Source organism: Rhipicephalus sanguineus, chromosome 7 (genome assembly GCF_013339695.2).
Source record: "Rhipicephalus sanguineus isolate Rsan-2018 chromosome 7, BIME_Rsan_1.4, whole genome shotgun sequence".
NCBI lineage: Eukaryota > Metazoa > Arthropoda > Arachnida > Ixodida > Ixodidae > Rhipicephalus > Rhipicephalus sanguineus.
The window spans coordinates 4235824-4249235 of NC_051182.1; the positions used below are offsets into that span (position 1 = coordinate 4235824).

The 13412-nt window shown below is 48.5% G+C and overlaps 1 protein-coding gene across 2 annotated transcripts in view; it reads right to left on the bottom strand.

Moving 5' to 3' along the window:
• LOC119399274 (venom peptide MmKTx1) overlaps window positions 1-13412 on the bottom strand; it is a 127415-nt gene that overhangs the window by 10492 nt on the left and 103511 nt on the right. The window contains exon 3 of one of the 2 annotated variants that reach the window (XM_037666090.2): window positions 5980-6202. The exons of the other annotated variant lie outside the window; for it this stretch is intronic. Within the exon in view, the coding sequence (XP_037522018.1) occupies window positions 6052-6202 (151 nt within the window). The 3' untranslated portion in view covers window positions 5980-6051. Of the gene's footprint in view, window positions 1-5979; window positions 6203-13412 lie in introns of those variants that run through there. 2 annotated transcript variants of the gene reach the window in all.

Below are 13412 nucleotides of genomic sequence, written 5' to 3' on the forward strand. Positions count from 1 at the left end.
TGTCACGGTCAAAGGTATTATGGATGTTGATGTAAAGTACCAGAGCCAACACGTTCGCTTGCCACTAGTGATTGCTAAGGATAGCACAGGGGCTAGAATGCCAACATTATTGGGGCGGGAGTGGCTAACGAAAATAAAACTCGACTGGCCGAAGTGGTACGGGTGCAGAACGTACGTGAAGAAGCACAGATAACTGATAAGTACCGCGAGGTATTTCAACCAGGACGGGGCCATAAAGGGTTTCACGCTAGTATTGTGCTTAAGAAAGGCGCTACTCCTGTTTTTGTAAAGCGAGACCAGTGCCATACGCGTTACGCGAGCAGGTAGAACAAGAGCTGCTTAATATGGAGAAGGCAGGCATTGTGTACCGCGTGAGGCACAGTGCTTGGGCCACCCCATGGTGGTTGTACCGAAAAAGAATAATGGCATTCGACTGTGCGGGGATTACCGGGTCACCGTCAATCCTTTCGTGGAAGTTGACCATTACCTCTACCGCTGCCTGAAGATATATTCACCACGTTGCAAGGTGGAGCTGTGTTTTCAGTTCTTGACCTGAGTAAGGCGTATCTGCAACTGGAATTAGATGAGCACGCTCAGGAACTGCTCACCATTAACACGCATATGGGCCTTTTCCGGTACAGGCGCCTACCTATGGTGTAGCCTGTGCACAGCCGCATTTCAGGCGGTAATGGACCAAGTCCTGAGGGGCTTGCAAGGCACGGCTTGCTATCTTGACGATGTCATCAGCGGGAGTTAGCTACGAGCAGTGTCGTGAAAGAGTTGAACAAGTGCTCATGCGCCTAAGCCAATACGGTATCAAGGTCAACGCGGAAAAGTGCAGCTTGTTTAAAAAAAGAGTAACCTACTTGGGGCACGAAGTGATGGCAATGGGTTGCACCCTACCAGTGACAAAGTAAGGGCGATAAAGAATGCACCCAAGCCAGACAATGTCACGCAACTAAAGGCATTTTGGGACTGGTCAATTTTACGCAAAATTTTTACCAAATGTAGCTACAGTACTGGAGCCCTCCATGGCTTGCTGCGCAAGGAAACCAAGTGGCACTGGTCCCGACTATGTGACGACGCGTTCAACAAGTGTAAAACGTTGTTGACGGATGAAAGTGTGTTGGAAATATATGATGTGGCAAAAGAAATTCAGCTCACGTGTGACGCTTCAGAGTATGGCCTAGGAGCCGTACTATCGCATGTCGTGAACGGCCAAGAGAAGCCTATCGCTTTCGCCTCAAGATCGCTGTCAGTGTCCGAGCGGAATACGGACAAATAGAGAAAGAGGCACTGAGCATAGTATTTGGAGTAAGAAAATTCACAAGTATCTATATGGCAGGGCATTCAACGTTTTAACGGATCACCAACCACTGACGGCTCTTTTCGACCCACACCGACATTGCGGTGCCGTGGCAACTGCCAGGGTGCACAGATGGCTGACATTTCTAGCAGACTATCGGTACAAAATTACGCATAAGCCGGGCTCCGCCATATCGCATGCTGATGCTTGTCACGGCTACCGTTGTCGGAGGGGGGGCATGACGAGGACACAATTTGCTACTTTTCCACGTTGTCAGATTTGCCGCTGACCGCGAAAGACATTGAGCGTGCAACAGGGTGTGACAGTTTGCTGCGAGTTGTGCGAAATAGGATATGGCAAGGTTGGCCAAAGACTGTCAGTGCGGAACTGCAACCGTTTTGGGTTCGCCGATTTGAGCTCACGGTGGACGAGGGCTGTATTGTTTGGAATAACAGGGTTGTTGTTCCTGAAAGCTTGAAGACTGTAGTACTAGCACTCTTGCACGAACAGCATCTCGGGATCTCAAAAATGAAGGCTGTTGCACGGTCAATGGTCTGGTGGCCGGGTATCGACGATGCCCTTGAACAGGCGGTGCGCAAATGTAGTATCTGTCAGGCAGTACTTCCTGCAGCGCAGCCAGTTCCTTTGTTTCCATGGAAAGTTTGTGAACACCCGTGGCAACGAGTCCACTTGGATTTTGCGGAAAAAGAATCGCAAATGTTTCTTATTGCAGTAGATGCTTTTTCCAAATGGATAGAAGTTAAGTGTATGCAGTCGACAACGGCTGCGAAAACAGTCGAGGCTGTGCGTTCCTGGTTTGCGTCGCACGGGTTGCCTGTGGAAGTGGTTACTGATAACGGGCCTCAGTTCCGCGCAGCGGAATTTCTAACTTTCCTGAAAGCGAATGGCGTGAAACATACGCTCACCCCACCGTATCATCCGCAATCTAATGGAGCGGCCGAGCGAGCGGTGCAAACAACTAAGAAGGCTCCTGAAGCAGTTAATGGATGACGAAAGGAAAGGTACAAACAGGTCACTACAACATCGCCTAGATAATTTCTTGTTCTCGTACCGCACAACCCCGCACACTTTCACTGGGAAATCACCAGCAGAATTGTTTCTGCGACGGAAACTGAGGACCCGCTTATCGTTGCTACGACCAGATGTGAACGGTGTGTTGACTGACCAAGCAGAGAAAGTGAAAACATCCGCTGACAAGCGGCGCGCAGTGTTTCGTTCTTTTGCGATGAATGAGTGCGTACTGGTACGATCGGTGCGTGGAGAGACTGTGAAGTGGTTACCGGGTAAAGTGTTGCAGGTAAAATCAATATGCACATACTTAGTGTTGGTGGGAAATCGTGTGCGATATGTGCATGCCGATCATTTGCGCCACTCCTGTCTGGAACGGGAGAAAGAGCCAGCTGTGGACGACGAGTTCGAGCTGCCGCATGTGCCCGAAGAACGGGACCCAACTACTTCGACGACGACGCTGCCACCGATTACACAACACCAGTCGAGCACGGAGCGTATGCCGCAGCCGGACATGACTACGCTCCGAAGAAGCACCCGACAACGCCGGGCGCCTGATCGCTGGGGCTATAGTAGCCGTACTTAAAGTTTGTCAGAAAGGGAGTGTTGTTCATATCGCGATAGGCTACACGTGTCGTAGTTGTCAAGTTGCGGTGATAAGTGAATGATCGCCACTGCGCATGTGTAACCTGGAGCCACTTGTATATAGGGGCGTGTGCCCTACGTACTGTGTTCATTGTGCTGTTGGAGGCTGCCCGTGGGCATGCCTGAATAAAGGATTCGAAAAGCATGCCCTGGTTCTGAAGTTACAACAGCAGTGATGGTTCATTGGCGGCTCATTGCGCGGAATGCAAATGCGTGCCTTTATTTGACGGTACAACAGTGTTGGCATATCACCCTAAGGATAGCACCAGGCTCATCATTGAGGCGGCAGTGATTGCTAATGGAAGCCGCATCAGCAAGCCATCCATCGCACTAAAAAAGGAACTAGATTACTTAAATTCACCCGCACGTGTACGTCCTGCGTAGTTTTGCTTTTTATTTAGGTGTCCCCTTTTGCGTTGACTGATATCTGTGTAATCACATGTGACAGGTATATATGTGTGTGTTGTTTTAATAAAAACGATAGTTGGAAGTTAGCGCTTCTCCTAGTCGTTTCTTCGTCCGCTGTGCACTGTTTGCGCTAATGTTTTAGCACTAAGAACACAACCGTCCGACAAAAAAAAGATTCGCTCTCTTAGCGTTTATTTAAGTTGGGCTTTACTTAGCGCTCCTAGAACCATTGGCAGATAGGTGATGTGGTCTTCTTTCAGTGGTACTTGCCAGTAACCCTTACATAAGTCAATCCTGGAGAACCACTTACGTACATCCTCCCGTCTCGTCAATTATTTCGTCGATGCGGGGAACGGCAACAAGTCGCTTTGCTTGTTAACAAGTCTATAGTCTGTGCACAATCAATATGACTGTCTTGTTTTGGTGCAATGGTAATCGGTGAAGCAAATGTGGAGGCTGATGGTCTGATAATGCCAGAATCTAACATTCCTTGGAGCTCTTGCTAAGCCATGTTTTCTTTTCGTGGCTTAGTCCATATGGTTTCTTTCTTACGACACTTTTATCTCGAAGCTCAAATGGTACTTCACTTACTGCAGTTGCGTGTGCTTGTTCCGAGCATACAAAATCTCAGGAAATGTGACACATCTTCTTGCGAGCACGTGACTTTCCTGTCTTGAGTGTGTGCGAGGTTAGAATGCTTAATGGTGATGATGTCATTCCAATGAATATTCCTTTTAAATAGCTTCATGTCAGGCCTTGACACAAGGAAATCAAACTCAACACCTGTAATGAGAAGGCCTTTCCCCATATGCTCTTGATCTCTGAAACGCACTCTTACGTCCGTCCATTTCGCTAGCTCTCGACATGTTGTGTCGTAACTTTCGACTTTTTTCGTCCACTCGCTGGTCAAACTCACTGATGCTCCAGTATCCACGACCGCTGACACCTTACAGTCATGGGCGCGGACAAAATGTTCGATTTCATAAGAAACACAATCTCCTGCAGAATCCGAGTTTCCTTGTTAGTACATTTCGATATCATGCTGCTGGTTCACATTCGCTCGGTATGCGAGATGCCACGCTGCTAGTGCAGTCGCTGTATTCGTCATGTAACCTCTGTTGAGGTTGTGCCTCACGTATTGGAGTGAAAATGGACCAGCTTTCACATGACACGTATTTTAAGCAGTGAAGAAGCTGACCTGAAGTTGACGGTGACATAATGTCTACTTGTTTCCGGCACCCTTTTGTCATTCCGTGTAACTAATGGCAAGATGCATGAATCGCGGAGCATGTGATCCGCTAGTTGCAGTAAGCGCCTCTTCTCAAAATAATGGTCCAGCGAACAGCTAGCTATCTGCTTGCAAGAGATAGCTTAATCCCAGAAGTAAACTGGGTTCATTTGGAAGGCTTGCAGAAAACTGTCTTTCCATGTTTCCCATGAATCTTCATTGTGGTGCAGGACGCGTAGGTTATACCACTTCTTAGCGCTCCCAGATATGCACGATCGCATGCTCGTTATACGATCTGAGTCGTTTACCCAGCTACTCTGTTTGCAGGCATACTGATAAAGTTCCAGCCACACATCCGCACCAGCAGTACTACCATCAAATACAACTGGCTTCAGTATATCTTGACGTAGTGCCTTAGCTGTTATTGTCTTCAAAATTGCTTTTTGTTCCATATAGTTGCTGTGTATATGTTAGCTGGTCTAATGCTTTTATTATGGCTCTCATCGACGGCGGTTACCTCGCATCTGCATCTCTTCCAGTGTTGCTGTTAATGCCTAGTCCCTTCCATGATTCAAACTCTTCCGCTTTCACAGTACCTTTTTGGTGATGTCGCTGATCGGTGCTTCTGCTTTGCTGGGGACGGGATCCGTCATTTCAGGTGTGGTCAGCTGCTGCGGTGCCTCAACAAAGTCCTCACCGTCCAGCGCATAGCCCGTGATGATGTGACGACCGTCCCGTCTAGCGAGTTAGAATTATCCACATCAGGTTGCTGTTGACGACTGCGCCAAATACAAAGTTCCACCAGAAGGAATGAAGGTTTGACGCCTAATCTACGCAGCTTACAGCCATTTTGCACTTCTTCATCTTCATCTCTTCGTCGGCTCTTCAGCCGGGATCCCTACAATATTATTATTATTGTGTTTATTATTTTATTATTATTATATTATTATTATTATTATTATTATTATTATTATTATATTATTATTATTATTATTATTATTATTATTTGTGGAGCGCTTGAAGCCTTCGTCACCTCCCCATGTATTATTCCACTACGTTCGTGATCGGTCCACTTTTCTTTGCGAGTCGAACAACGCCACCAGAAATCCCAAGCAACAAGAGGCTCAGAGCTTCGCTTTAATAAACGTACCACTCTTATACTACAGTAGTCCCTGATTACAGCAGGTAAACAGAGGCCAGCTGCGTTTGTTCACGCCATCACAGCAGTCAACCACTCGATATTGTTACATATTTATTGCTAACATGCGTAACCTGTTTGGGATATACGACCAACTTCACCGCAAATACTTGGTAAAACTATCTTTATTTCCTTCACAACCATATGAATGAGTACAATTTACTGAGTCATACTGGGATGTAAGTGCCACTCGCACGTAGAGAAAAAGGGATGGACAAGTACTGGCATGCGAATACTTCAAGTGTGCTTAGCAGCACTATTCGCTTGTGCAGAATCTTGCGCCGACTGCTGATCAGGGTGGCAGACGATCTTACTGCAGCAGGCGGGAAATGCACCAGCTCCGTGCGTCACGTGACAGCCGGCATGAGGCAAACCAACAGCGATGCACCTGGAAGGCATAGGAAGAAAGGAAAGGGGTAAACACCTCATAACGCCTGTTCACTATGACATCATAACCAAAGCGCGATGTATGCGGATGACACTACCACCTCCATGTATGATAAATCTCTATCCAGCTTGCTCTCTAAACAAAACAGTGAACAAATTGTTGCATGGTGCCTTTAAAATCAACTTATCATCAATCCTAACAAAGCTACATTCATGATGTTCAGAACTAGTCAAAGAATACTACCGGGCAGAACTTATTTAATTACACATGGTCGTATCATATCGCACTCCTTCTTGGACAATAACTTAGGTTCTAACAAAAAGTTTTATTTTCAAAACATTGCTCTCAATAAATAGAAATATAATTTCCATATAATTGCACGAGTTATATCAAATTCATATTTCTCCAAAGGTGCTTTAATAGCATTATAATTTGCCTTCATTCAGAGTCACATCATTTATGGCATAATCTTCTGGAGTAATATGTGCCACTGCCACTTATTAACTATTCGGAAGTTACAAAACCAAGGAATAGCAACAGCGATTTTTTCGCTGCGTCTTCATTACTTCGTGACAACAACATCCTACATATAACAGGCTCGTTTAGCTATCATCTTACTATTATGTTTCATAACTTACTTAATAAACAGGTCTTATACGATTTTATTGGTTCCAGGTAACTCAATACTAGCAATCCATCCAGACTGTGCATATGTGCCCTGTAATACCTCTAAAGACCTCTTGCCGGAACGCCCCGCGGGAGACACCGAAAAAGGTTGCTGCCGGATGGGCTTCATAGTTCAGATCTCAGATTCCGCGTCGGGACTCGCCTCACGAACTTTCTTGTCAGCAATCAATACCGACTCGGAATGTGGAATCTGCGCTAAACAATACGTTGGACAAACTGATACACCTTTTCGAATCAGATTCAACAACCACCGCTCGCATGTGAACACACTACCGAACCTTCCCCTTTCCAAACATATTAAGTCAGAAGGTCACAGTTTCGATTCCATTAAAGTAACTACTCCAAGGAACTTTCCGCTCTCAGAGAGAACGTGAACAGCGTGAATCATACTTAATACACAAATTCAACACCGTTGAACATGGAATAAATGAACATCCGGGTGCTCTTCCTGTTTTACGTGCCTTAAAGCGCAAATAGTACTTTAAATGAAACTAACATCAACCCAACAAAATACGCAGCGAAGATGCATGTGTAAGCCAATGCCTTCGGTGATCGTACCTGCAGTGTTTCTCACCCTTTCATGTGTGCCGTCTTTTACCTTCCCCTGCTTTGTACTGTACAGCGCTTGGAAAGAGCAGCAATCGATCAATCTAAGTGGAAGCCCGCCCTCCTCTTCCTTCTTGCCCTACCTCTTTTTTTTCCCTTCTGTAGATCCTTGAACGGAAGTCGCTAATGTCACTAACGTGTTCGTTCTCGCTTTGGAAGCGGGCGTCGTTTATCAGACAAACGAGCAGGCTCGGCAACAAGTCAGATGGTATACAAGACTCCTTCGGCATGGCCCAAAAGTACAATACGCCGCGTCAACAGTGCTCACCGACACCCACTTAACCCCCCCCTTTTTTTCTTTTTTCTTTTTCCGGTCAGCCTGTTTGAATCGCACACCGGCTGTTTTTAACTCGAGCCGGCGCTTCGTCCAGCCCTACGGGACAGAATAGAGCGACGAATTTTAACGATGAGTAATAGCCGACGCATAAGTATAAGCTCTGTCGCGAAGCACTCCGCTGTCGGCGGCGGCGTGTTACTCCTCGCTCCTGATGGGCCCTAAGCAAACTTTTCCTCCTCCCGCTCCTTCTCTCTCTCTGTCAACTCCTTCCCCTCTCATTTGATGTCCATATAAACACGGAAATATGCACGAACATTTCCTCTTGAGAAAGGTCAGGCTCTGACCAAAACGTCGACGTAATCAATGAAGTTTTCTTGAAGTGCCACCTCTCATACTTATACGGCAACCACTCCTTCAACTACTATATATATATATATATTATATATATAAACAATATGTGCTAACAAAGGACCCGGAAGTAAAAGTTCAAAAAATACCAAGCACGTAGGAAAAATTGTTCAGTAAGGGACTGACGTTTCGGCCGCGGGACCGGCCTTCGTCGGCGGCCGGTCCGACGAAGGCCGGTCCCGCGGCCGAAACGTCAGTCCTTTACTGAACCATTTTTCCTACGTGCTTGATTTTTTTAACTATATATATATATAACAAATTATAATATATATATAAATATATATATATAATATATATATATATAATATATATTGTGGGAATCGAGTGCATCACCACCCGATAACACGTGCTGCGCAGTTGGGATGCGCGCGTCCTACAGATTGCCTAGACAAGCGCGAGCCGACACGAAGGGCGGGGAGTTGGCGACGGATGGCGAAGTGTATGCGCGCGTGTGGTGGACGGCCGGCGTGGCGAAGGCTGAACTGAACGGTTGATGGCATGTGTTGTGGCCGCGAGGACGTTCAGTTGTTAGATTAACTTTTGGCCGTTTCTTTTACTAATAAATGTTTTGTGTTGTGAGGCAGCGCTGTATCCCGTCATTTGGCCAGACGACGAGAACCCCTACAAGTGGCGCCCAACGTGCAAGTGGCTTCGTCTGACCAGCAAGATGGATGCGGCGTTGCAGCGACTCCTGGAGACAATGGAACGCCTCGACGTGGCCTCAGCAGTGTACTGCGCGGCGCGGGGACACGCCGAGTCCGCGGCCTATTGCGCGGCGAGGGGCGTTGCGGTCCCGACTATGGACGGCGGGCGATGGACGCCGCTCCCAGTTGGGCGCGGATGTACGCCAGCGAAAGACAACAACAGTGCCGATGGGAAGGCTCCAGTTGGGCTGCTACCGGTGGACCAGGCCCCGGCAAAGGCGGCAGGCCAGGATTACAAGGACGCCGCGGCAGACATTACTACAGACGGCGGAGACACGAGTCCCGTGGCTGAGGAGGCCATGGTCGTGCATGCAGGGGACAACCATGACATGGGAGCGGGGATGCAGGCAGGCACACCCCTGATTGGACAAACGAGCACGTCGGCGAAAGGTGATGGGAATGACGACGAGTGTGACATAGAGGGTGGTGAGCTGCACCACCGTATGGACGACCCCGCAGTGCACGGCGACATTGCGCCCGAGAGACATGGCAAGCAAGAGCACGGCTACAGCGGGGACAACAAAAAGAACGCTGTGGGAGATCCTGCTGCCGCCAAGGACGAAGGCGCTAGTCACGAGACCAAGGAGGCCTCGATCGTGCAAGCCAACGACGACCACGGCTTGGACGCCTGCATGGAGGAAGAGATCCAGGCTGTTGCAGCGCAAGAGAGGGCGAGTGTGGAGGCGCCGAAATCTTCCGCGGGTGCCCCCACCATGACATGCGCCGCAAAAAAGCCTGTAACAGCAGCTGCAGGAATGCCTAGACAGAACGCAGCGAAAGACAGCAAAGCCACGCGCATGAAGGCCGTCACGCCAAGAAGGAAAGCTGCCACGCAGGTAGGCACGAAGGCCGCGGCCGCTCGCAATCGAGACAGAGAGTACGGCGCCATAGCAAGGCCGACTTCTAGCACAGCGGCGAGGACTGTGTCGGCGGAAAAAAGTCGCCGTCGTCGACAAGCCCGACATCAGTGCCAAAGACGCATCGGCGGTGCGCCAGACGACGGTAGTTAACACCAGCAATGATCCTACGGAAGACAGCAAACATAACCAACGGCAACGAACTTTTTCTCAGGGGGGAATGTGTGGGAATCGAGTGCATCACCACCCGATAACACGTGCTGCGCAGTTGGGATGCGCGCGTCCTACAGATTGCCTAGAAAAGCGCGAGCCGACACGAAGGGCGGGGAGTTGGCGACGGACTGGCGAAGTGTATGCGCGCGTGTGGTGGACGGCCGGCGTGGCGAAGGCTGAAGTGAACGGTTGATGGCATGTGTTGTGGCCGCGAGGACGTTCAGTTGTTAGATTAACTTTTGGCCGTTTCTTTTACTATTAAATGTTTTGTGAGTTGTGAGGCAGCGCTGTATCCCGTCATTTGGCCAGACGACGAGAACCCCTACAATTTATACATATATATATATATATATATATATATATTATATAATATAATATATATATATATATATATATAGAAGGTCTTCCTGGATTCGGTGGAATTATAGATGCTGAAGTGATGTGGACGACGAACGAAGAACGATGCTTTATTGCCAACGTTGCGGCCGGGGACCGGCCTTCGTCAGGGCACACATGCCCTGACGAAGGCCGGTCCCCGGCCGCAACGTTGGCAATAAAGCATCGTTTTTCGTTCGTTCGTCCACTTCACTTCAGCATATATATATATATATTGTTGAGGCGTTTATTGGACGGTAGTCGGCGACGATATGCAATGGCGACAGTCAAGGCAAAAACACGGACTCAGAGCGCGAGCGCGAAGAGCCAAAGGGGACGATCCACTAGAAGGCTATAGAGAGCGCAACCCATTACTCATTAAAGGGCCCCTCACCAGGTTTGACAATTTTGAGCTAACTAGCGCAATGCATACACTGGGCGTTCACGATCACATCTGCCAAAATTTGCAACGCTACGCGCCGCGGAAATGGGTCAAATTTCAAGGTGAACGCTGTTTGCCCTTCCTCCCGCGGGCGCGCGCTTTAAGCCTGTTTCACATGCAGCGATTTTGCTCCAAGAGCGGAGCGGCTGCCGTCGCGGAAGCCCAAAAACAGGTTTTAAGGGCGACCAAAGGACGCTGCGATCTTGTTCGCTCGATTTGGAAAATTCGCTCGCGGCAGCGCGTCTAGAGCGTCTGCCCAAGGTCAACCAATGGGGGAGCAGTGACGTGGGGGCACGTGACTGTAGGGATGGAGACGAGAGCAGCCGCGCGCGGGGAGGAACTCGCTCCGACTCGGTTTCCTAGCAGATGACACTTGCTGTAACGAGCTGGCAGTGTAGAAAACGCCGTTCTTTTCCTTTTGTTGTTCTTTACTGCGCTTCCATCAAAGCAGACAAATCGTTTGCACGTGCCATTTTGTTCTTTTGTATTTTTATCTAATCGTGACACCAACATAGGTCCGGACAGGGGGAACCTACGACACTCCGCACTTGTTCGCAGCAGATGTTTCAGTTTTTTTTTTTTACTACTCTGGTGCAGCACGTTCGAATAGTTTACTGATTTCCTTTTCTTTTTTTTTTTTAGTGGTCACGTACCCCGAAGACGACAAATGCCGCCGCCTCTTTACTGCAGAATGCCAATAGGCAAAAAAAAAAGAGACGAGCTCCTTCACAAACCCACAATGTCGTCGACTGGGCCGCTTGCATCCGGTTGCCGGCCCATACGGCGCACCAACGCCTTGCGGCATTAGAGAGCAAAAGCCACCGAAAGCCCTGTGAAAGCTTAAAACCCCAAAAACAAATTCTTTCTTTTGCTTTTCCATGGCCAAGTGTATGGGCGTGCAACATGACTTGCGTGGTAAAAAAGAAAGCTGGAACAGAAATAAACGTGACTACTGAAGTTGTTTAATTGCACTCTGATACACTGCACATTTTCATTATCAAGGTTTAGGCGCGTGAAAATCGATCACCGAAGTAGAAGGCTCATGAAACGTGCAACCCAAGCGCACCAAAACAAGCAAGCTTGGAGAAAGGAAACCCGCGGATAACGGGCGCTTCCCACAACCATCACTGCGCATCGCAGAGGCGCGCGCCGCGCAAAAGCGGTGCATGTGAAACGAAGCCGCGTCCGAGCGTCCTGCTGCCGCTCGATCGCTGCGGGCCCCGCCGCTCGGTCGCTCGCATGTGAAACAGGCTTTAGAGAATGAGGGGATGACGTACATGAGAAAATGGCCCGACGTAGATGGTAGTGCTGTGATTTCGCTCCTCTACGTAGACGACTGTGCTCTGACGTCCCAACAGTAGCACGTGACGCTGCGATAATTATTTGACACGACATGTGTAGTTTGTGTAATTTGTTGCTTGAATAGTTTAAAAAACTTGAGAGGAAATAATGAGACAGACAAAGGGAATGTGTGCGTCTTTTTTCATGTTTTTTTTCGTGAATTGCAGTGAGATGGGCTAATGTGCCTCCCTTTCCCCATGCGTTCGTGTCCCCGCGGTTAGTGCATCGAGCAGACGCCAGCCCTGGAAACGAAGGTAATGTTCTGGCGCGTTCGAGCACTCATTATGCTCGTTTATTCTACCGCGTCCAAGTAAACGTTAATGGCGGCATTGGCTCATGATACCGCCACTCTCGTGCCCGCACAAATGTCTCAACTTTTATGCCCGTCCCGCAGAAACAGGCAGTACACCACAGAGAACGCCGACAAAACGCCCACGGCCGCTACATAAAAAAAAGGTATACCGGCCGTGCAACGCCGCTCGCGTGCTCGGGCTGGCTCGGGCACGTCATTGCGCACGTGACCATGCATGCGCATGACGTGTTCTGCGTATGTATCAAGTGCAAGAGGGCAGGGAAGAGATTTGGCTTGCGAAGGCTACACGGGGCGAGTGGCAAGGGTTTGAAACTCGCCTCCTCGCATCATTGTTTCGCGCCGCTACAAATTATTGTTTTTCTCAGCTCGTAATGAACCGATCTGAAAATTCTTGCGGCGTACTGCTCTTCATTCGGCACACAACAACTTCCATCGTCTAACTAAAATTTGATATGTGGCCTGGTGAGGGGCCCTTTAAAGCAGAAAACGTGCTTTATTATAAATGTACGACGACATAACCGCAAATTGACAGACCCTTTCAATAGGCACGAGCCATACACTCGTCACAAATATCACGTTTTCTTTTTGTAATGACCAGTGTTGTAGGCGTTACCGAAAAAAAGTAACTAAAGACGTTACTCGTTACGCTAACAAAAAAGGAACTCGTTGCCGCCCTACGTTACCTCTTAAAAAAGGTAACGCGTTACCGTTACAGTTACCCTAAAAAGTAACGGACGTTACTTGTGCCGTTACACTATGGTCAGAAATTTTATTCACCGCATCTCCGCCGTAGGAACCCCAAATAACAGTTTTACAAAGCTGATAATTATAATTCACACAACCTCTATCACAAACGACAATTTTTGCGTGATGTACCGATTTAGCGAGAATAGGTGCACAAATGTGTCGTACCATAGCTCAGTAGCGCAGCCGGAATGTTTTTTCGGGGGTGCGGCGGGGGGCGTTAAGCCATACCTTATGTGTGGT